We start from the raw sequence: 23,742 nt of genomic DNA, 5'->3' as shown, positions 1-23,742 counted from the left end.
CAGCTAACTTTCTGTTGTCCGCACAGAGCTTCCCCCACCACACACACATTGCTCAGGACTGCCTCCTTCCCAATGAACCTGCCTTGCATGAAGAGCTGTATTGGGGGCCTTGCTCTAGGAGCTCCTGCTCACTGTCAAAGATCAAACACGTAGAGATTGGAGAAAATGCCTTTCCAGTAGTAGCACCCTCCCTGTGGAAGGCTTCCCCCTCCCAGGGCTGTTCACCTGATGCTTGGTTTGTTTCATTAGAGCAGGCTTCTCCAACCTGGTGCCCTCCAGAAATGTTGGACTACAACTCCCATAATTCTCAGCCAGCATGGCCACTGGCATGCTGGCTGGGAAATTTGGGTGTTGTAGTTCAGTACATCTGGAGGGCATCAGGTTGGGGAAGGCTGCACTATAGGCACCTGGCTAAAACTTACACATCCAGTCTTTCAACCAGTTTTAAAGGTGCAGGTTCATGGTTATTTTAAGCGTTTCTGCACTGACTCTGTATTTGTAACATTTTAAAAGTATTTTTCCAAAACTGTTTTTATTGTGGTTTTATTTTTGGTTGTAAGTCCACTGGGCAATGCTGCAGTGCTCCATTTCCTTTGGATGTGAGAGAACTGGAGCCTTATGGCATTTTTGGAATAAGTTTCACACAAGCAAGGCCTTCTGAAAGGAAGCAAGGTCATAAAAACACACCAAAACCACTCTTCTTACCTCAGATTCCCAGAGAGCAAAGGCATGGATGCCTACAGCCCCTCAGGCTGCGTCAAGTCCAGCTAATTCAGACCAAAAAAAATAATTTAAAAAATCGGATCTACTGCCTCTCAACTGGATCTGCTTTGGGTTCTTTGTCCGATTGCCAAACCTTGATGTGCCTGGTGTTGCATTCCCAACGCTGGAGAGAGAGTCTTGAGCACGGCAGTCAGGGGCCAATTTCCAACCTCCCTCTTGGGTCTCACTCCTGCTGCTGCATCACTAAAAAAATAGGTAGTTTGCTATCGAAATTCAGTGGCAAAATGATAGACTCAAAAGGGCTATATTTGGCTTGAAAGCAAGCCACATTTGCCTTTTTTGAATCTCTGTAGTCGTTTTGTCACCAAATTTCAACAGCAAACTGCCGGTATTTTTGCCACCACTGCAGCTGCCACCAAATTTCAGCAGCACAGGGTGGGGTACCAATTGCCCTGCCCTGTTCTAGACTATTAAGGGCCATGAAAATCAGTTTGTTACATCCCTGATCACTTATGGAGTTTGTCATGCAAAGCAATGGCAACAGGTCCATTCATGCTGATCGCAACAGCCAAAACCATAAGTTTATCTGTCTTGGCTTTAGAGCAGGGGTGGGCATCCTGCAGCCCTACCTTGGTGTAGTTTTGAAAGCGCCCCGCAAGTGATCAGTTGAGACCTCCAGCAAGAGCAAACTGTCACTACCCCAACAGAGAGAGACAAGGGTGCTAGAGTGTCTGAGAGAGTTAGAGAGAGGAGGGTGTCAGAGAGAGGGGGAGAGAGAGAAAGGAGGGTGCCAGAAAGGGGGAGGGGAGAGCAAAGGGGTTTCAGGAAGGGTGGTAGTGGCCCCACTCAGTTTTGGCTTTGGCTCGTCTGGCTTCAGCCATGGCAGATTTGTCCTGAGGGAATCTGGTCCTCAACAGAAAAAAATGGCTCCCCATCCCTGCTTTAAAGGCTCAAGAGATGTTGAGGTGCCGGTGTTCCTTCTGCCTCCTAGAGAAACTGCTGCAACAAGGTCAACTGGAATTTACTCCATCAACTGGCAAGCCCCCCCACTCTCTCTCATACATACACACACTCACGCCCCCCCTCCGCCCCAGTAGACTGTGGATTTTAAAAATAGCCAGATTGGAGTAGTGAGTAATGTTTGTTTATTGACTGAGCAGTTCCATTTTAAAAAACAAAAACCCACAACCAAAGCATTTTTTGGCAAGCCCCATCTGTGTGTCAAAACATCCCAGCCTTGTCCCATTAAGCACCATCCAAGCATTTCCCTGTCCTGGTCATTACGCCCCTTGGTGCCAGATCATACTCCATAGATGCTGTTAGCTAATCTGGGAGAGAGGCCTCCCCACCCTGCCAAACCCAAACCTTCTGTTCTTACAGACCGCCAAAGGGGGCTGAATTCCTCACCCCACCCAATGGCCTGTTCTGAAAGGGGGTTTTGGAGGGGGGATCGGCTCAACCTAGTGGAGGCTGGTGGCTCCGCTGTCAGTGGGGTGGTGAATCCGCTCTGGGTTTCAGTCAGAACTCTAAAGGAGTGATCCAAGGTGCCTTGCACCTTGGATAGCTCCTTTAGAGTTCTGACTGAAACCCGGAGCGGATTCACCACCCCACTGACAGCGGAGCCACCAGCCTCCACTGGAACAACCTCTACAGGCTTCCCCCATGCTGGAAAGAGGGACTTGCTGCTACCGTGGTTAAGGCTGCCCTCCTGATGCTTTGAGGAGATTGGGGGGGCAGCACATTTTGGGGCTGCTGCTGCTTCCAGTGCATGCTCCGTACTTCTCTTCAAGTTGGGGGGCCGGGCCTGGGAAAGAGAAACTGCCGCTGAAGGAGGGTTGGGGGTGCGCGTGTGCTTTCTAAACATTTGCACGGTTAGCTTAAGAGCGCCGTCCTGATGGGAGCAGCTTAGACATGACATCATTCAGCCTTCTGCAACCTGGCAGCCTCCAGCATGGCCAATGGGCATTCTGATGGGAAGGACGGGACCTGCAGTCCAACCCACCTGGAAGGCTGGGATAGGCTGTCCAGGAAAGCTGTGAGGCCTCCATCTTTTTCGGAGGTTTGCAAGGACATCACTGAGGAGGTCGGGAGTTTGCCAGGGCTCTTAAGCTGCACCAACAAGGGCATGGAGCTCGCAGGAGGCGGCACAAGAGAATTTTTAGTTTGTACTTTCGGCCACTTGCAGGCGAAGGGGATGGCTTGGCCAAGAACCAACCCTGCCTCCCACCAATGCATTACCCAGCTCTTTTTCCTTTTTTTAAAAACAAAACGTAGCCCACAATGCTGCTAAGAGGAGCTTGAACCTAAGTGGGTGACACGTTAAACCTCTGAAGCGGGGGGGGGGGTGGTTTGGTAGGATGGCTTCTGTGCACTCTTGCTTTCATCAAAAGATTGAATAAATTATGTAACGCAGGCAGATAGATGCACGTTTACATAATGTACACAGTTTGCAGCATTCAGCTGGCGTTGGGGCAGAGCTGGCTGCCCAACTCATCTGGAGCGCACCAGGTTGGAGAAGGCTGGTCCAAGCCAATGGAGCTTACTTCGTTTGAATGCCAATAAAGGAGAGCCCCCCTCCCCCAAAGGAGGGGTGTGGGGTGGGCAGCCTCTGAATGAGGTTCACCATGAACTCCCCCGAGCACTGGGACAGTCATGGTTTTGTTTAGGTTTTTAATGGTCTTGCCTTGGGGTTAGGACAGATAACCATGGAATGTTAAAGAAGTTGTGGGGCATCATTTAGTCCCAGGCACAAAATGCCTCCTGAACAGGCCACAAACTATGCTGAGGGTAGCGATCCAGCAAGCCTGGAAGAGAATCACGCTTCGGAAATATGATGCCGCTGCAGGGAAAAGGCTCTGTGGCTGGTTCAATGCCATGCAAAGGTGATGCTATTGCTCACAGGGTTCTCGTGGATGGTCTTGAGAACAAGGTTGGGACACTGGGAATAGCATTTAGCAACGAAGTGTGGGCACTGGGATGAACCCTTTGTAGACCGTAAAGCAGCCTTCTCCAACCTGACCCCCTCCAGATGTGTTGGACTGCAACTCCCATCATTCCCAGCCAGCATGGCCAACAGGGATGATGGGCGTTACAGTCCAACACATCTGGAGGGTGCCAGGACAGCTGCCTTAAACACGGAGGGCAAATATTTCCAGGAATCTGTTGTCTTGTGGGTCTCTTTTCCCATTCCTCCGTAGACTTTGGCCTTAAACTATCTTTGAACTGGAACTGAAGTCGGAGTAAGGCAGCTCAAGCAGTCAGTGGCCGCTTTTTGAGTTTCCCTCCCCAGTAGCTCTGGCTTGGAAGGTTCCCCCTCCCCTCATGTACACACAGCATCCAAACACAGTTATTTACACATACAGAGCACAAGATAGTACCTCCAGCATTATTTTGAAGAAAAAAACGAAACACAAAACAACACAATACCAAGGTTTGTACTACAATAAAAAGATAGCCCTTCTAAAAGTTATTCAATAAATAGTAAAACTAGAAAAATCAATTGCTTTTTTTTTTAAAGTTCAGCATAGGAAAAACCAGCCGCTCTGTGAAAGTGTTTCACTAATTCCTCTTAAAATCACTAACCAGATGGGGAAGGGCAGGTGGGTGGGGGGTGGGATGCAGAGGGCAGAAGAGGAGGGAGAGGGAAGGTCGAACCCAGCACTGCGGGGCGGGCAAGTTGTGGCCCTCCAGATGCTTTCACCTACAACTTCCATCGTACCCCTGGCTCGGCTGGCTAAGGCAGATGGGAGCTGTGTGCCAAAGCATCTGGAGGGCCACAAGTTGCCCACCTGTGCTGTGCTGGGCACTGGCCTTTTGCAGGGCAGGAATGGGGAAGATCGGAAAACTGGGTTGCTTGTTTGTTCGTTGATTAATTATGTCTATATGCCGTCCTTCCACTAAAAAAAATAGAGCTCGAGGCGGCAGGCGAAGCATTTCAAGGCATCGAGGGAAGCATGATCGCCGTGGAAGGCCTGCAGGTCAAGGTGCTGCCGCAGCCACAAGAGCAGGGGCAACCGCACGGCTTGCCCACCTCCCACACTGCCGCTCCGTCCAGGACAGAGGGAGAAGCGGGTGGTAGGGCAGGGCGAGCCTTGGGAAACGGGGGCCTTGTGCCCAATTGATTGTCTCCAGCCAGTCAAGTGAAGGTTTGAGCTGACTTCATGCAGAACCCTTGGCGGGGAAGAGGTTCCTGGGTGGGCCGTGAGGATGGGAAGAGGTTGGAGCGTTCAGTGCAGGGCCCTGCCAGAAAGGGAAGCTTTGCCTTGTGGGTGGATTGAGGGTCGGTGAAACGTTCATCAAGTGGAATGTAGCAAGAACCTTCCGACAAGCCGCTGATCAACAAGGCAGCCCCCAATGTTCCCCCACCAGCACAAAAAACACACACGCACACACTCTCACAATAGCCATTTGGAAAACTGCCTTGTTTGGCTGGCTTGCGTATCTATCTACCTACCTACCTATCTATCCATAATATAGCACCCACGCGTGAAAGGGAGGAGAGGCCCGCCCCTTGCACCTCGTGAACGGTCGACAAATGCCCACAAAGGAACAGCCAGCAGAGCTCAAGTGAAACACTTTCAGAGTGAAAGGCCCAGCCCGTCCAGAATGGGCTGCCCAGACCGAGCGTGCGTGTGCCCTGCTCGGAAGGCCGGAGGGGGGAAGCTTGTGCAGAAGCCATAGCCCAGGAAGAAAGCTGGCTTCTCCTGAGACGCCTCAAGGGTCTACCACAGCTTTCCCCAAGCTGGTGTCGGACTACAACTCCCATCATGCCCAGCCCAGCCATTGGCACCAGGTTGGGGAGGGCTGTGTGTTTGCAGGTAACCAGTGTTTCAGAGAAGTGCAAACTTAGCTCAGTTTTTAGAAGTTGCAAACTTCCCCCATGTTAATTTATTTTTAGGTCCAGACACTCTTGTTTTTGCCAATAGGGCTGTTGCGAGCAGGGCGGATTTATTTTTGGCCTCCTAAAGACCGGTATATGTCTGAAGCAAATGATCCGCTGAGGATTGAGACCGCCCTGCCATTTTGCAGAAAGGCTTACTCTCCCGGAGGCCTGTGTCAGCAGCAAGCCTTACCCGTCCCCCTCACGCCGCCAAGAAAAACAGCCCAGTTTTGTCCACCAGAGAACTCAGTCCTTCTGCTCCCAGGCGGATTTGGGAAGACGTCATCTAGTCATGGCTGAAAATTCTTCCCCTTTGGGCCTGGAGTTGTGGTCCCTATAAAAGAAAGGAAAACAGCCACCCACCCCACCCTCTGACTGTTTAAAAATCTCACCTTGATGGCTAAGAAATGTGCATTCGTGTGAGAAAAATCTCTTGATATATAGAATATGCATAAGTAATATTATATATTTAAAATAGTTGTAACAATATATAGCTAACTCTCGTCCTCACATCTAGGCTCTTGCTGTCATTCTGGGCCTAGCGGGGCTTTGCCCGCCAGGCTGAAGTTTCAGGCTGTCGGGGCCAAACCCCTGGATCCGCAACGTTCTCCTTGGAGTGCCTTCTGTGCAAATTCTGCTCCTCTTCCCCACAGCAAAAAGCTGTCCCCAAACCGCAGACCCCTCACGGCAGGAAAGGAGCAGGAACTGGAACAAAAAATCCTCGGTGCTGAGCAACTGCTCTCTTGGACTGAGCCAGCACCCTGGCTGGGCCTCTCTCTCTCCACTCAGGGCCACGTCACTGTGAAGCGGCGTTTGGATCTTTGCTGTCACTCTTTCCATTTTGGGGAGCATTTGGCTTCAGTAAGATGAAACGGTTGAGGAGGTCTGTCTCTGAGCTGGCCTGGGGTCCTGGGTACGTGTCACCTGGGGATAGACAGCAGACCGAGTCTCTGTATGCAGAAATGCATCAATGTTATGATGAATGAGGGGAACCTCTGGCCTGGGGGCCAAATTTGGCCTTCCTGGTGTCCCCATCCGGCCCACCGGGGTTCCTCAGGAAGCTCTGCCCTCTCCTCTTGGCTCCACCCATTTATTTATTCAGGGCTTTTACCTTGGCCCATTTTAACACCTTACCATCAGCTTTTTTGGAAGGGAGATACTTACGAACCCCTCACTCTCAGCGTGTTTGCCCCTGCTAGTGGGGAATGGTTCAAACAGCTGAACAGATCTTATTATGCTGTTTATATTATAAAGACATTCGCTCCCATTATATGGCCCCATAAAATTTCCAGGCAGATCTGATAAGTTTTACTCCTCCCTTCTTCTCTCAGATTCTACCAATGAGTTTACTCTTAAGGTGGCAAAACTTTGTGCCCAGGCATGTTCTATTAGGAATCAGATGGTTAAATCTCATTGTAATTCACTCTAGTATTAGCTGATACTAACAGATGCTGTCACTGAAATTAATTCTGGTTTGAATCTGCTATTTTATGCATATTTTGCACTTGCAGTTTGGATTTGCATTTGTAAGCTTGTTTTATATTTTGTATTTTCAGTGATTATAATAATAAATTGATTGATAATTTATTTATTAGTAATGCGTATATACCGCATAATATAGAAAAACCTCTACGCTGTTTACATACCTAAAAACAAGCAAACGTATATAATACAATGCTGAAAATTTTTCAACTTTCAACAACAAGAGTAAGATGAAGAGAAACAATAAAAAACGCAGTAAAATGGAACAGCATTATGACAATTACACCCCCCCCCCCGATGGTTTGGTGGTTTCCTGACTTTTATGCAATCCCCCCCCCCCCCCCCAATTCTAAAAGATTGAAATGCTTCTCCTAAGGCTGAGTTACTGGCAGGAAGCTAAAATATACTGGTAATTTTTAGTATTTTGACCTTTGGCCCTCCCACCACTGGAATGTGGACCCCAAGAGTTTCTCCAAAATGGAATTTGGTCCTCAGGCTGAAAGAGGCTCAACACCCCTGCTTTGGAAGAAGCTTCAATGTTTGTTTGTTTTTTAAAGAATTAGACAAGTTCACAGCAAAGTGGTCCTTAGCCATGACAGCTAAATGGAAACTCCATAACCGGGGGTAGTCTATCTCTAAGAGCCAGATTCTGGGGACAAGCCAGAGCTTTTGTCTTCATGCCCTGATTGTGAGCCTTCCAGAAGCATCTGGCTGGGGTTAGATGGATCTTCAGAGTGATCCGCCAGGCGAATTCTTATATGCTTGACATGAGGTGGGGACTCCATTGTCTCGTGTTCACCCTTTTGCAGGTTCAGTGCACTAATCCCACACACTTGTAGCCGGAGACAGGCAAACAGTGGCAGATGATGGCCAGTGGCAGATGATGGCCAGTGGCAGATGATGGCCAGTGGCAGATGATGGCCAGTTCTCTAGCCCTTCTTTCTGGGGCTGGTTGGCCACACTGGTTGTGAATGATTCGGGTGCAGGTGGCTAAAGCGATGCTGGAAATGAACCAGATCACCAATCGGACATGGGGGTTACTCTGAGCGACAGCCAGGAAGCCCCTGGGTTGAATATCAACTCTGCCATGGAGTCACTGGGTGGCCTTAGGCTAGTCTCCCCTCCCCGCCGTTCATATGTGCAGTACGGGGATAATAATATCACCCTACCTTACAGGGTTGTTGTAAGTGTAATTGAAACTATGTACTGAAATTATGCATGTGAAGCATTTCATTATTAATAATACTTGTATACTTTTATTCTTATTTAAGTTTGTGATGAACAACTATTATTTAAACATAGGCAATCTTTGATTCCGTTTAAAAATTATATTCTAATATCCTAAATGAATTACAGTATACAGGTCTAAATTGTCCTGGAAACTTTAGGCCAGAAAAGCCTGATTTACAGACCAGTCGTCTCCAACCTTGTGTCCTCCAGATGTGTTGGACTATGGGCCTGTTTGCACATTACAACAAGCCACCATGGGTTAATTCATCCACGGGGCTTTGTGATGTGGCCTGGTCACCATTTTCAATAAGCAAGCTGCAGCGGGCGTGTGCTGCGGCTTGTTGTGTTGTGTGAACGCTGGTAGGGTGAGTTATGCGAGGGTTACACAATTATCCTTGCATAACCGTTGTTTAACCCTCACGTAACCCACACTGCCCAGGTTCGCATGACATGACAAGTCATGGCATGTGGCTACCATGGCTTCCATACTGAAAATGGTGGCTAGCACCCATTGCAAAGCCCCTTGGGTTAATTAATGTGGCTTAGTGTGATGTGTGAACCTGGTCTACAACTCTCACAACTGTCAGACAGCACGGACAGTTCTAATCCTAATCCTACACATCTGGAGGGCAGAAGGTTGGGGAAGATAAGACTCACGACATATCAAGGAATCAGTCCACAAGATGGAGAACTCTCTTGGTTGAACAACAGTATAGAAATGTTCTAAATAAAGGAATTCATTGGACATGATCCAGCCAAAGGTAAGCACTTTTTAGTCCCATTGATTTCAAATGGAGAAATTTAAGGATATGCTTCGATCTCCCAGGGGAATCAATAGGGCTTAAAAGTGTTCAGCTTTGTTTGGACTGTGCCCATTAGTATTTCAGTATGAAATGTAGAGTGATTGACTGCAAAACAGAATCACAATGTTGTATTAAATTAGAGTTGTGCTGTCAGCTTTCTTACACATGGCAGCGTACCAAATCTAGACAAAGCTCTATGTGCCCGAGAAGGACGGCTTCATCCAAGGACAGCCAGTTGGCAGCCACAGGGCTGGATCCGGCTTGCAAAGCAGTTTTAGTTGCACGATCCCACCAGCCCTAGCAAAGCTTAAACCAAGGTCCTCAAACACCACTTCAACTCTTGTTCAGATTACAACTCTTGTTCTCTAATCTTAGAGAAGCCTTACCCAGCCAGCGCTCTCTGTTGGAGTGCAACTCCCATCATGCCCAGACAGCAACGCTGGCCATGTTGGCTGGGAATTATGGGAGACGCAGTCCAACACATCTGGAAGGTAGCAGGTTTTGCGAGGCTGCTCCGAGACCCTGGACTTACCAGGGTGGGGGGAGGGTTTTGATGGCCACGCGCATTCCTTCCGTTGTGAGGCACATAACTAACACTTCTCTTCTCCCCTTCCCAGCTCTGTTCCACATCTTGCAACTGCTCCTACATTCCTGGTATGTTACAGCAAACAAACAACTCTGATACGAAAAGGGATGCTCTGAGCATGTGCATTTTAAACTCCCTTAAATCATAGCACCATCATGACTACAGGAAGAAAACAGGAGTTTGCTTCTGCTGCCCTGATGCTCAATGCATCTGCTTGGGAATAAGCAGCATTTTGTTGTAGCAAAGGATAATATAAAAGTAAAAATAATACAGTGAGCATCAGTAACTGTGTACGTGCCCGGCCGGCCACTCACTGACTTCAAAATGTTTGGAAAAATAAGAAGGGAGGATGAAGGCAGCGCCATCAAGCCCAGCAAATGCCCACATGCCCACACTGGCCCAGGTGTTGATGCCACACCTGTTTGCTCCTGCCCCCTTTGCCTGCTGCTTTCTGGGAGGTTATGGCAGGGGGGGGGCTGTGGGACCCTGGACTTCAGCCCCAAGGTCCAACATGGGCAATAGCTGTGCTGCTGCCCTTGCTGCACACCTCAGAATCTTTGTGGCCATAAACCAAAGACACATTACAACGTGGTACTTGTTAGATCATGATAGGATGTAGTCTGTAGCTGCGCCTGGGGAGATTGGTAAGAGACACCGCTTGCTATCCTCCCAGGCATATGCAGTTGGAAAAACACACAGGCCCCCGTGGAGAAAAAAAAGTGGGGCGAGATGTATCCAGGGGAAAGGCTGGACTTCTGCCGAGAAGCACCACTCACCCCCGTAGCTGGAGGATTCGGCGATGTTCTGAGAGCCGGTAATGTGGTGCCAGTAGGCGCTGCGTGGCAGCATAGTGGTGGGCGTGCAGGGGTAGGAATAGTGCTCTGTGCCCTTGTTCAGCAGCTGCAACAGAGGAGGAGGAGGAGGTTTAGAAGTCAGCACTGTGCACAGTGGGCCCCTGGCGTCTGGGGAGGCTGCGAGGAGGAAGGGCTGTGTCTCAATGGCAGGACCCCAAACGAAGCGGGTGATTCTGTACCGAGGCAGTGCCAGGACGAGCCCCTTCTGTCTCTAAAGCAGGCAGCCTGTTCAGCACCCCTCTGGCACAAACAGCCCCTAGAGCAGGGGCATGCCATCTATAGGCCTGTTCCACCCATTCCTCCTGAACTCCCCTCGCCCATTGATTTCCTCACTAACTGTACGCTCCACTCCCTCCCCCAGAGGGAGACCGCTCTTTTCTTGCCACAGCGCGGAAGGAGCAATCCGTATCAAGACTACTAGTGTGTGTGCATGCATGTATGTGCATCCATGTGTGGTTATATGTGGCTCTGTGTGTACATCTGTGTGTGCGTGTGTGCCAGGGTGTGTGTGTGCGCATGTCTGTGCAGCCCCCCAACCCAGCATCACATGCAGTCCTCAGAGCCAAGAAGGTTGTGCATCACCCTTCCTGTAGGCCAACTGTATGGGAAACGGAGAGTAAATATCTATGGAGTGTCATGTCTCTGATTTTCTCCACTCCCACCAGCAGTATTCAGGAGTAAAATGCACTGTGCTGTGCTAGGCTGATGAGAAGCTGCAATGATGCTGCTCTGCTCAGCCTGCAATTCTCACTAACCCCGAAGCAAGTGGATATCTGGCTTTTTTGTCTACTGCTTTGAAAACATTGAATTATTCAAAAATGAATGAAAACATTGAACTTTTAGTAACTGAATTTGATGCCCATCTTGAACCCCTAACTCAGCTGGCCTGGAGCAAGCCCCCCATCGACCCACCTTAGTTACAATAGCCAAGGTCGCCCAAATTTGCACAATGATTACTCTCACTATGCAAAGTTTATTCTGGTTTTGTGGGTCATGGGGATGGGACAAGGAGCTATACATTTGGTACCATCACTACAAACGAGAACGATCAATAGCAACATCTTCCTCAGTGTAAGCAGAGTTCAACAACGGAGCAGGTCTACCTTGGGAGAGTACAAACTCTCCTTCTGTTACCTATCATTGCCACTCCGCTTGACGGGCTCAGCCATTTTTAAGAAGAGAGGCACTTTGTGAAAGACTGCATCTCCTCAGAGATGAAACAGCACGGAGTAGCTGCTGCAGCGAGTGGTCTGGGAACAGACGAGGTTTCCATAACAAAAGATGGTACAACTCCAGTGAGTTACTGACAGGGTGCTTCCGGACGGAGGACTCCTAGCACTACCAGTCAAATGACACTGTGTCAAATGACATTCCATCTTTTCCTCCTTCAGGGCTTTTTTGTGGGAGGAAAAAGGAAGGAACAGTGGGAAAATGTAGGAGGGTTACCAATGGAGGACAACATCATCTGGACCCTGGTAAAATTCTGTGAATGAGGCAGGGCCATTGCACAATAAAAGCCTCATCTGGAAGCACCCCTGTCAAAATATTGGAGGGGCTGGTTCCCATAGCACCCTAAAGATGCTAAGCAAATTAGGAATGAGGTTATGCAATTTTTCTCCCCACCTTCCAATATGGTTGATTGCTGTTCCTAGGAGCAGAAGAAATGGCTCCGCTCGTCTCCTTAGGAAGATACTAGCTAAATTAAATCTAGAAGTTAGACCAGCCTTCCCCAACATGGTGCCCTCTAGATGCTGGCTGGGGGATGTTGGGAGTTGTAGTCCAACCCATCTGGAGGGCACCAGGTTGCGGAAGGCTGAGTCAGACCAACAGAACTTGCATGATGATGAAAAGATGTTGCCAAAGTCAAAGAATAGCTTTTGTACCTTTCTATGTGTTGCACGCTAATTTTGCATGCTGATTTCTGGCATCCCCTTTCTTAGGGATGCCTAGAGATGATAAAACACCTCCCCCCGCCAGCACATGGATGGACGCTCACCCTCACATTTTTCTCCATCTCAAGAAGGACGCGCTTGTGCTGTTCAGCGATGGCCAAGGTGGCGCTGTGCACCCTCTGGTAGATCTGCTCCCCCTCCTGGGTCTGAAAGGTGTATAGCCCTTCACCTGCGTCGCACATCCTGCTAAGCAAAAGGGCAGTGACAGAGGGCAGTGGGTCAGGAGAGAGACCGCAGCAAAAGGAGACAAGCTTCCCACTTTGCACCGAAAGGGCCCTTCATTGCTACTCATACACTCAACGCAGAGTTCGATGACTTAAGTGGAACCCCTCACTCGGTCCCCCAGAGAACCTCAATTATGGGGAGGCAGAGAAATGCAGTAAGTAAGTTAGAGTGCAATCCTACGCCAGTCATACTGGCTGGGGGATGCTGGGAGTTGTAGGACTTTTTTTTCTGTCTAAACATGCATAGGATTACACCTTAAATAATTGTTCTTGTGTTTTTCCCTTTCATGTGTGTGTGTGTGTGTGTATGTGTGTATAAAATCTTGTAAGAATTTCCTTTCTTCACGAAATAAAAAAAATGAAGAAAAATGGTAATAAACAGAGTTAACCGTGTTTTAACCAACATCATTCACAATAACTGGCCTACTGATGGCTTGGATTCTTGGCCCCTTGCTGACCTAACCTCCTGAAAGGACAAGATCTGAAGATGGCCTCAATAAGCCCTTTTCCTCAGAGTATTGCAACTGCTGTGATTGCTAGAGGGTGGAGCAGAGTCGTTTGTGGGGAGTCTATAAGTTAAAATTAACATACCCACCCTAGTTACACTAGCCAAGTTAGCCCAAATCTGCACTGCAACTTCTCTCAGCGCGCAATCCTATGCATGTTTAGACAGAAAAAAGTCCCAGCATTCCCCAGCCAGATTGTGCCCTTATTTTGCCAGAGTTACTCTGGTTCTGTTGGTGATGGCAAGGAGACAAGGATCTATACTCCCCCTGGCCAACAAATCCAGACTCTGCCTCATCCTTGCCTGCCTGCTTCCTGGCTTGCCACTAGGTCACCAACACAGATGGGTGCCACGCATTCCTCACCCACGTGCGAATACATGAATCCTGCAGTTATCGCCCTGCGTGAGACACCCCGGCTGCAGGCCACGGCCACACAGCGTTTCACTCCCTGCTTTCTTAGCTGTGCTAGCATACTAGAACCTGGAGCAGTTTTGACCGAGGTTTGTTTAGTTCTCTCTCCCCATAACCTAGGCCTGGTCAGGCAGCCATGAACGATTCTCACAGGCCAACCTCTAAGTACTCAGTTGACACTAAATTTGTTGAAATAAAACCATACTTTGCTTAGACCTGGGGTCCCAATCCAGCCTTCCAAAATTCTCCAGATGTTGACACCTCTACCCCTCGGCCACTGATCAGTTGATGGTTTCCCGGTGTGTGTGCTTTTTTCTCCCATTCTAAAAGGTTGAAATGCCTCTCTGAAGGCCTACTTATAGGAAGTAAGAGCTTTAAACTAAAACAGGCTGGTATCTGTGGTAATTTTGCTTATGCCCCTTTTGCCTTTCCACCGCTGGAATGTGGCCCCGGAAAGTTTCTCCAAAATAGAATTTGGCCCTTGCGCTGAAAGAGGTTTAATACCCCTGGCTTAGACCCCTTCTTTGCACTTTCCTACGACCCTGAAGAACCTTACAAAACACACAGCCTATTTGGTGAACCAGACACAGCTGCAGTTCTTTCAAGAAGTTGATTTGGGATTGTTTATATGGGCAGGCAATTCACATTCTTTCTGAGCCTGGTGCAGGCACAACCATGGCCACGAGACTGGAAGCATGTTGCCAGATCGCTTGGTCACGTGCTTGAGCTTGCCCACTTGCACAGGCACTTGATGCCCTCCGCCCCCACCCCCTGCTCCCATACACACTTCTAGTTTGGGAGTTAACTATAGTTAGTGGCACGTCTGCACCACGTTTGCAAACCTTAGTCAGAGCATGTGGCATTTTGCAAACACGGTTAGAAGTGGATTTGCAAACTGTGGTTTGGGACAAATATGATCACCATTGAGATGGCACAGACTCTGGGTTGTGCTGAGACACACATTTCCACTGGGCTATACGTGCATAAGATTGCGGCCTAAGATTTGTCCAAGAATGTCCAGAGAATCTAGAGACCACCCTTGTTCTAGATGCAACAACAGATCCATTGTTGCATCTTTTGAACAGATCATGCATTCTTTCTCCATTGCAAAGATCTGGGATCCTCCCACATTAGAAAAGAAAGAGGTGAATGGGACCTTTGCCTTGCTTGGAGCACTTTATCCCTATAGCGGATGGGTTATTCCCCTCTTTTTTGCTGCCAAAGAAACAAACAGCTTTATTGTCAGAACAGCCTGTTCCACAGCCTCAGAGCAGGGTGGGACGGGGAGCTGGAAGAATTTCTCTAATCTCTGTATAAAAGCCGGGCATAATGAGTCATTGAAGGCCTGGGATAAAAGGGAAAAAGATCAAATGTCTTTCCTTTGTAGCTGGTAATTAGCTGGAGTCGCTAATAGGTGCAGACTGGGATGATCTAAATCAATTTGCAAAGTTTAGTAACATGGGCCTAGAAAGGGGAATGGCCAAGAGCTCCTGGGAACGAGCTTTTAGCTTTGTGGAGCCAGGGTTTAAGATCCTGCAATGGGTTGAGCGGAGCAAACAGTTTAGCTTTATTCCATGTGGGTGGCTATTACAGGGACCATTCCTTTCCCCTAGCAATCACTGCATGTGATGATCCATCCTCATGGATCCCAGGCTGATTCTTCACAACACTGTCCTGGAGCAGTTAAAATTTGTCGGAAGTTAGCAGGCATAACTAACTAGAGCAGGAGTGGGCAGAAAGTAGATCTCCAGATGTTTTAGACTTCAACTTCCAGGATTCCTGACCACTGGCGATGCTGTCAGGGGTTTCTGGGAGTTGTAGTCCAAAACTTGGGGAAATCCACCTTAGAGCAGCCTCCCTCAACCTGGCACCCTCCAGATGTGTTGGACTGCAACTCCCATAATTCCCAGTCAGCATGGCCAATGGTTCTGGACAAGCACATTGGGGGCTGCATGCCAGCAGGGGGCAGGGCCACAGCCAAAGTGGGCAGGGCCACCCTACTGCTGGCATACGACCCCAACACGATTGCCCAGACACCATTCACTTACACACAGACTCACAAACGTACACACACACACACACTCTATCACATACTGCAATCAGTAAGGATGTGTATGACTTTTTCAAGGGGGTAGCCCTTCTCTTCCCAACAGCAACACCCCACCCAAAATGAAACAAGACTTTTTGGAAAGATTCATGGCAGTGTGGGAGGAGTGGAAATCTCTTATCTCCAATCTCTGATCAGAGATAAGACTGCACGGGAGCTGGTTGACCAGAAGGGGACCTCCAGTTGTTGGGGAACATGGGCAGGAAGGTGGTGTTGCACTCATGTCCTGCTTATGGGTTCCCAGTCGACAGCTGGTCGGCCACTGTGTGAACAGAATGCTTGGCTACATGGACCCTTGGTCTGCTCCAGCATCAGGGCTCTTCTTATGTTCTTATGTTCTAGAGGGTCACATCCACCACGTGAGCCAGAGGTTTCCCCACACCTGGTGTACATGATGGTGTACACCCCTCCTCTTTATTTTTACAGCAACTCTGTGAAGTAGGCTGGGCTAAGAGAGCGACTGGCCCGAAATCACCCAGCAAGCCTCCTGGCTGATGTGCCTGTACCCAGCTGTTACATCCAATGTGCAGAGTGGGGACCAGTCCTTCAAACCCTTCTCAAGTTTCACAGCACACAAGCTCCTTGATCAACTCAGGTTGGCATGCCTTCTGGGTCGCAGGAAGGTCTCCTGCATGACAACAACATCTCCCAAAAGACACATGAGTGCGCATACCGGCCGGCCTCAAAGGTAAACCGCGTGGCGTCCCGTCCGTAGCGGCGCAGCGAACACAAGGGCCAGGAGACGAGCTTGACACGGGGGTTGTGCATGTCCCAGAGGTAAATGTTTTCATGGGTGATCTGGAGCTTGCATTCGCCATAGATGTCCAGGTTGGGGCAGGGCAGGAGGAAGACATTGAACCGATCTGCAGAGGAAATGCAGTGAAGGAGGGTCAGGAGTGCCCTTACTGCTCATCTCCAGCTTCCTCCCCTTCAATTCCTCCCTAAGACTTTGCTGGGACGACGACATAATTCACTCATCCGTGGTCTCCCAGGCTCCATGTTTGTAGTTCCAGCTAGGACAGCCTTCCCCAATCAGGTGTCCGCCAGATGTGTTGGACTTCAGCCCCCGGCATGCCCGAATCAAACATGCCCCTCCAGGGAAGGCATACGGACCCTCAGATCTAGCCTTCCTTGCATCCCAGTCTGGTGCTCGGGATGCCCCAGATGTCCATGCCCCCTTCCCCTGAAAGAGGTTCTGCCCCCCTCTGCTCCAGGGCAAGCCAAGGGCCATCAGCGCCCTTACCTGTTTGCTCACACTGAACCCCGGGCGCCAGCAGATCTGGTTCTCCAAGGCTGATGTCGTTGAGCCGGGCGCCCAGGCACTCAACGGACAGCGTTTTGTACCACTCCTCAGCCTCCAGCTCTGCAAAATCCGAAGGGCCCTCAGTCAGCATCCAGCCCTCAGGCCCATTCCTTGCCACCACCAGCCCTGCCCGGACACAAACTGGCCCACGCACCAGTCTGCTTAGCAGCCGCTGGGCAGCATCCCCCTACCTGAGTCACAGGTGAACGTCCGAGCCGAGTCGTCCGTGAATACGATTGCCACAGCCTGGCGCTTGGTCTCTTTGGGCAGCCTCGTGATGCATTTCACATTGCTGATCTCCGTGACCTGTCGGGGGGGCCAGATTCTTTAGGGAAGCACCACCTTCTGGGGCACCTCCCCAAAACCCACCCAGCCCTACAACCAAGTAAAGGAATCACCAGTTCTGCTCAGCTGCCTGCCTGTGGTCCAAGGACGTTGGGAGGGCTCTATGCTGAAGATCAGCAGAGAACTATCTGGTAGGGTGGGGGTAGAGAGGAATCTGCTTCACAGGGAGAACCCATCGGGCTGGATGGCTCTGTTTGTCAGAGGTTCTGGCTCCAGGGATTGAGGCAGGGGAGCTCTGGAAATGGCTAAGTGAGCAACACGCTGCATTAAATGCACAGCGTGTAGCTGATCCTAACTTCTTTTAAACTTTCGTATAAGCATGTAGGTTCCCAATCCAGATCAGGACCACCACACACATGTAAGTTTCCCATCCAGCTGCTTCCCCTCCTCTAAATCCCTCCTGCCCACACGGAGACTAAAGAAAGGGGGGAAACTCTATTGGCACCAATGCAGCTTTTTTCTGTCTCTAGCTCCTGCATGCAGGGGGAGAATTTGGGGGCAGGAGAAGCAGCTGGGTAGGAAGGTTTAACCTCCTCCCTGTACTCACACATGGTGGTCCCAGTCTGGATCGGGCCCCCAAACACTTACACTAAAGTAAAAAAGAAAGTTAGTATCAGCTAGGCATTACACATGCAACATACTGTGAGGTTTAGCCCTGAAAGAGGGGGAATGTGCAAAGGTAGAATTGACTCACACCACCCACTGCCTGCAATCTTCTTGGATACCTACCCTGTGTAAAGTGAGATTGGTGCCATTGCTGGGGAGGGGGCTCTTGAGGAATCTGAGCACTGGGGTGGTGGGGGGGAGGGGGCTAGGACAGGGGGCCGATGGAGTGGAAAGCCTGGGCGGCAGGTGAGGAGGCAGAAGAGACGAGGACGGAAGAACCGCTCCCTCGAAAACATAAACAGGGTTATTTTTGCCATGACGGCTCCCTTGGGCAGGGATGTTTTTCCAGCATGCAGTGTCATGTGGCCACAATGGGCCCCTAGGGAGACATTTAATGGTAATGAGAACGTCACCAAAGTGGGAAACGGTGGCGAACATCACTGGAGCAGGCAAACTGCAAGTTGGCTCTGTGTAGGCGGTTGCCCATTCAGAAAGTTCCCAGAAGACCCCCTTGCTGCAAATGAGGCAGGGATGTGATAGTAGCTGGGGATGATGGGAGAACCCCCTCCCTGCCACACTCTGCTCTATATCCAGTCCCATCTCCTCACAGCAGAAGCATCATTGCATTGGGAACCGGGGGGGGGGGGGGCTCACCTTTGGACACCCACGTAAACACACCGACTTCTCATCTGGGTACTTCTCCAGTCGCTGTGGGCCTTTGCTGGAAGATTTCCGGAACACCAGCCAGCAACGTCGGTAAATCTGACAGAGAGAAGCAAGGAAGGTCTGTTTACATCAGGGGTGCAGACCCTGAAGCCCAGGGGCCAAATCTGGCCTGCTTGAGGTCCCAATCCAGCCCTCTGGGGTTCCCCAGTTGGCCCCGCCCACCCCTGCCCCCGCTCCCCCAATCATTGGGTGGCTTCCCAGCTTTTGTGAAGTCTTTCCCCATTCTCAAAGGCTGAATGAGCCAGAGGGTAATGGCAGGGCTGTGTCCTCTGGCCGGGAGAGTTTTGAATAAGGCATTGGCTGCCACATCCTCATCAGAATCTTCTGCTGCATGCGGGAAGGTCTGTGGGCGGGAGTCGCATGTGGTCGGTGGGAGGAGCTGGGCCATGGCACTTAACTGGGAGGGGAGAGGGAGGAACAAGCTCTCTGGGTGGGATGGGGTGGAGCTCATCCTGCAAGGGTGCCTGTACCTGGCTTCTGCAGAGCTGGGTGGCATCCGGCCCTCACCCCTGCCACAGCTATCCAATCACCTCATTAATGCAATGGCAAAGGTAGGAGGCCACCTAACCCAGTGGCCATCCTTGGCTTCATGGAATATTTGACAATATCTGAGCAGGGTCAAAATGACAAGCAGTCAGTTGACAACTGGCCAATCATTCGACTGGTGTCCCTTAAATGGAGGCCAGGGAATGGAGACCATTGACCCATTTGCTGTACTCCAGAAAGCTGCTTCAAGAGGAGGTGATGCAAAACAAATTCTGCCTTCGCAGGAAGGCTCAGTCATGTACGGCAGGGGTCCCCACTCTTTGGGGGCACATTTCACATTTCATTTGAGAGCCATGACAAAATGGCTGCCACGGGGGCCTTGCTAGTCACAAAAGATAAGCAATTTGCCCAAGAGATTGAGGACTGGAGCTCCAAATGGCCCCACATTGTACAACAGAACACCCATTTCCCAGAAGGAAAACTGGGAAGGAAAGCGGAAGAGGCTGGGGCAAATAACTTCCCCAAGAAAGAGACTGAGTACAAGGCAGAGGTCAGGTCTGAGCCCCGAATGCCAAATCAGATATTTGAAATTATTACAACACCCGTTTCTCAGAAGGAAAACTGGTGATGCTCAGAGAAACACACAAACGCCAAACCTCCACCTACCCACACACACAACCAGGCTCTGCTCCCCCCAAAACACCATCCCACATGAATACACCCAGGTAACACGCACAGATCCGCCCCCCCCAAGTTAAAACAACAGCACCCTCCCAGGATAGTGTGCTACCCACTGACCTCTCCAGCTGCCCCCACCCCGAAGGAAGTGGTATGTCCCTTTCCCTGTCATGTTTCCTTTCTTTAAAAATTCTTAAAGGGAGTTTGGCTGGGTGTGCCGGAAAGGAAAGTACCAGCCCCAGCTGTCCCAACCATTTCCTTTTTTTGTTACTGAGGATGTCTCTGAGGGAGGGAAGGAAGGAAGGAAGGAAGGAAGGAAGGAAGGAAAGAAAGAAAGAAAGACAGACAGAAAGAAAGAAAGAAAGAAAGAAAGAAAGAAAGAAAGAAAGAAAGAAAGAAAGAAAGAAAGAGCAAGCGGGTGGTTGGAAGATGCCGCTTGCCTCCCAAAGGTTGAATCTGTTTTTGCGTGGATGAGGGATGTGTATATGGAGGGCATTGTTTTTGTTATATTATCCCCTCACCACCCCGCCCCGCATTCTGAAGTGGCACAAGTCAGGCTTACTGAAGTCAAACACCCCAGGGCGAGCTCGGCCGCTGATGCCTGCACTGCTGGGGCGATTGCCCGAATGGACCAATTGGAAGGAAAGATGCTCCAGAGCAGGGGTGGGTAACGCGTAGGCCACAGTCCATGGGCCACGTGCAGCCCCCTGGACTTACTGCCTCCGCCGCTCCCCCAAACGCTACTGCAACACCACAGAGTTTGAGCGGCGATTCAGCAGTGCGGCAGCGATTTTGGCAGTGTGTGTGGGGGGCGTGTACAGCCCCCCGGCCCCCTGAATGAGCTCAGCTCTGCTCCAGAGGGAAGGCAAGGGAGGATGAAGCAGGGCTGGCTCAAGACATTTTGCTGCTTGAGGTGGAGGAGCATGGCACCTCCCTCTTCCCCCCAAGTCAAAGTGCTCCGTACCGGAGGCCAGAGCAACCTTGTTGTTTTGGTAACCGATGTAGGAGATCCCACAAGCAACCCTCCCTGTCCCTGGCAGTTAGCATACCACAGTGACAAATGAAAGAAAAATGTGCGGCCCTTTCACAACATCTCAAACTGCCTTGCCCTGCCTAGTGGTAGGACCGGCCATGTGAAGATGTGATATTGGGAGTTGGACTCGATGGCCTTGTAGGCCCCTTCCAACCCTACTATTCTATGGTTCTATGATACACTGGAACAGAAGCTCAGGCTTAGTGCCAGCTCCAGGTTTTTGAGGAACCTTGGGCAAGGCACTCTCAAGGGCTTCCCTCCTGCAGTGAGTCTTCCTTCTCACTGCCATTGTCACCAGCTGCTCTTGCTCTTTTCCCCCTTTCTTATAATTGCAAGCACTTGCTTTGGGTATCTCTACAAGAGGGTTTTATCATGCACTTGTGATTGGTCACTCACTCACAAGTAGTTTACAGGTCCTTTACATGACATCGTCAACCTCCAGGGCCTCTCCCATGCTTTATAACTTTTATCCCATATTTTTTAAGATTGGGAAAAGTCCGGCAATTTTTTTTAGAAGCGTGACAGGAGGGGCCATGCCTTAGTGTGATAGAGCACATGCTTTGCATGTAGAAGGGCCCAGGTTCGATCCCTGGCTTCTCCAGGTAGGGCTAGAAAGGAATCCTGCCTGAAACCTTTGAGAGCCGCTGCCAGTTGGTGTTGACAGTACTGGGGTAGATGGACCAACGGTCTGACTCAGCATAAGGAGCTTCCTATGATGAAGCACTGCAATGTCTGTGTGTACTTCCGCAATTCCGCTATACCACAGCGCCATCTACTGGCTGCATCATGAAACATATGGAACTTGCAGGGAAAGGAAATCCCTGAAAAAAAGCACGTGTAAAGGAGCCATCTTAATCCTGCAAAGGATCCGGAAGCAGAAGCTCTGGAAAAGCTGGGGATAAAACCTGGGTGTAGAGATGCCCTTTCCTGACATGCAGAGAGCCAGGGAGTAAGCAGGCAGCAGCATGTGCTGCTCCTCCTCCTCACTATCACCACCACCGCTTTTTGGCCCACAGCGAGAGGCAGGTGAACAAGTAGGTTACAGTGGTGAAGAGAAGGAGCAACTCCAGGGGGCTCGTCAGTGTGGGCCCTTGGCATGTGCCCAAGCATGCCTACCCTTGCCGCCGGCCCTGCTCAGGAGGAGGAAGCAGCCAGCCCATGTGGGAGAAAAGGGAAGCCAGTAAAACCTCAAGAGGAAGTCCTGAGAGTACAAAAGCCTCAATTCAATGCAAATTCCCATTCACTAGTAATTTGGATGAGTGAAGGAACTCCTCCGAGACCAAAGGTGAGAAAACAACACAGCTCCCAGCCTGTCTCGCCTATACCCACAGCCAGAGTGAGCCTTGTTGTTTATTTGGTCAGTCGCTTCCGACTCTTCGTGACTTCATGGACCAGCCCACGCCAGAGCTTCCTGTCGGCCGTTGCCACCCCCAGCTCCCCCAAGGTCGAGTCCGTCACCTCCAGAATATCATCCATCCATCTTGCCCTTGGTCGGTCCCTCTTCCTTTTGCCTTCCACTTTCCCTAGCATCAGCATCTTCTCCAGGGTATCCTGTCTCCTCAATATGTGGCCGAAGTACTTCAGTTTTACCTTTAATATAATTCCCTCAAGTGAGCAGTCTGGCTTTATTTCCTGGAGTATGGACTGGTTTGATCTTCTTGCAGTCCAAGGCACTCTCAGAATTTTCCTCCAGCACCACAGTTCAAAAGCATCTATCTTCCTTCGCTCAGCCTTCCTTATGGTCCAGCTCTCGCAGCCATAGGTTACTACGGGGAATACAATTGCTTTCACTATGCGGACCTTTGTTGTTAGTGTGATGTCTCTGCTCTTCACTATTTCATCAAGATTTGTCATTGCTCTCCTCCCAAGAAGTAAACGTCTTTTGATTTCCTGGCTGCAGTCAGCGTCTGCAGTCATCTTTGCGCCTAGAAAGACAAAGTCTGTCACTGCCTCCATGTTTTCTCCCTCTATTTGCCAGTTATCCATCAAGCTGGTTGCCATCATCTTGGGTCTTTTGAGGTTTAACTGCAAGCCAGCTTTTGCACTTTCTTCTTTCACCTTCGTCATGAGGTTCCTCAGCTCCTCCTCGCTGGGCTGGAAAAATATGGCACCGGTACCTGAATACCAAAGTAAAAAGCAGCTTCGGGTGGCTGCCAGCTTGATTGAAAAAATGGTGGTGGAAGGAGCTGCTTAGCCCTTCCCCCTCCCGCCTTCTGTTCACTCAAAACTGCCCTACTGAAGCTGCTTTTCTCTCCACATGGAAAAAGACACGGGGACCCTGAATATCTTTTCCTTCATAGGAGCAAAATCAGCTAGAGGGGCTCTTGTCTTTCAGTAGTAAACAGGAAGGGGAGGGGTTAAGCCCCTCCCTTGCTGGTCTGCCACTTCCGATGTCTGCCTCCAAAGTTGCTTTTGAACGTAAAAATATGGGAACAGTCACATGCCTCCCTCACACGATCGAGTTTGGCCCTAACAACGTCTCCACATGGAAAAAGACACGGGGACCCTGAATATCTTTTCCTCCCCTCCCTCTGCTATCCTTGCACCAGGCTCGCATTAAAACGGTGTTCTGATGCTCAGGGATTAAAGGTGTTCCCCCCTTTATCGTTTTGAATCTGACTGTTAGGGACCCTGGCCTGGGCTTAGACTCAGACACGGAGGGGCCGGTCAGATCCCGGAGATCAGCAGCACCTGAGGCACAGGTCCTGGAGACCAGCCCAGGGCTACTCTCAGGCCAGAGCCTGAGCCCATTAGATCAGGGACTCTCAATCCAGGGACCCCCACAGTGGAGGCTGGTGGCTCCGATGT

At 50.2% G+C, this 23,742-nt stretch overlaps 1 protein-coding gene across 2 annotated transcripts in view; it reads right to left on the bottom strand.

Annotated features, from left to right (window-relative positions):
• Window positions 1–5,640: 5,640 nt before the first annotated feature.
• DOK4 (docking protein 4) overlaps window positions 5,641–23,742 on the bottom strand; it is a 67,625-nt gene continuing 49,523 nt past the window's right edge. The window contains exons 3-9 of one of the 2 annotated variants that reach the window (XM_084812173.1): window positions 18,666–18,773; window positions 17,252–17,366; window positions 17,001–17,120; window positions 16,431–16,620; window positions 12,554–12,692; window positions 10,480–10,603; window positions 5,641–6,526 (exon numbers count right to left, since the gene is read on the bottom strand). In XM_084812173.1, coding sequence (XP_084668299.1) covers window positions 6,399–6,526; window positions 10,480–10,603; window positions 12,554–12,692; window positions 16,431–16,620; window positions 17,001–17,120; window positions 17,252–17,366; window positions 18,666–18,773 — 924 coding nt within the window. In that variant the 3' untranslated portion in view covers window positions 5,641–6,398. Of the gene's footprint in view, window positions 6,527–10,479; window positions 10,604–12,553; window positions 12,696–16,430; window positions 16,621–17,000; window positions 17,121–17,251; window positions 17,367–18,665; window positions 18,774–23,742 lie in introns of both variants that reach the window. The other variant, XM_084812172.1, reaches the window with a different exon arrangement.

The sequence above is a fragment of the Heloderma suspectum genome, chromosome 8 (genome assembly GCF_057233095.1).
Source record: "Heloderma suspectum isolate Gila_16-S chromosome 8, 16-S_ref, whole genome shotgun sequence".
NCBI classification, from domain to species: Eukaryota; Metazoa; Chordata; class Lepidosauria; order Squamata; family Helodermatidae; genus Heloderma; species Heloderma suspectum.
This window is presented reverse-complemented; position numbering and strand designations above follow the sequence as displayed.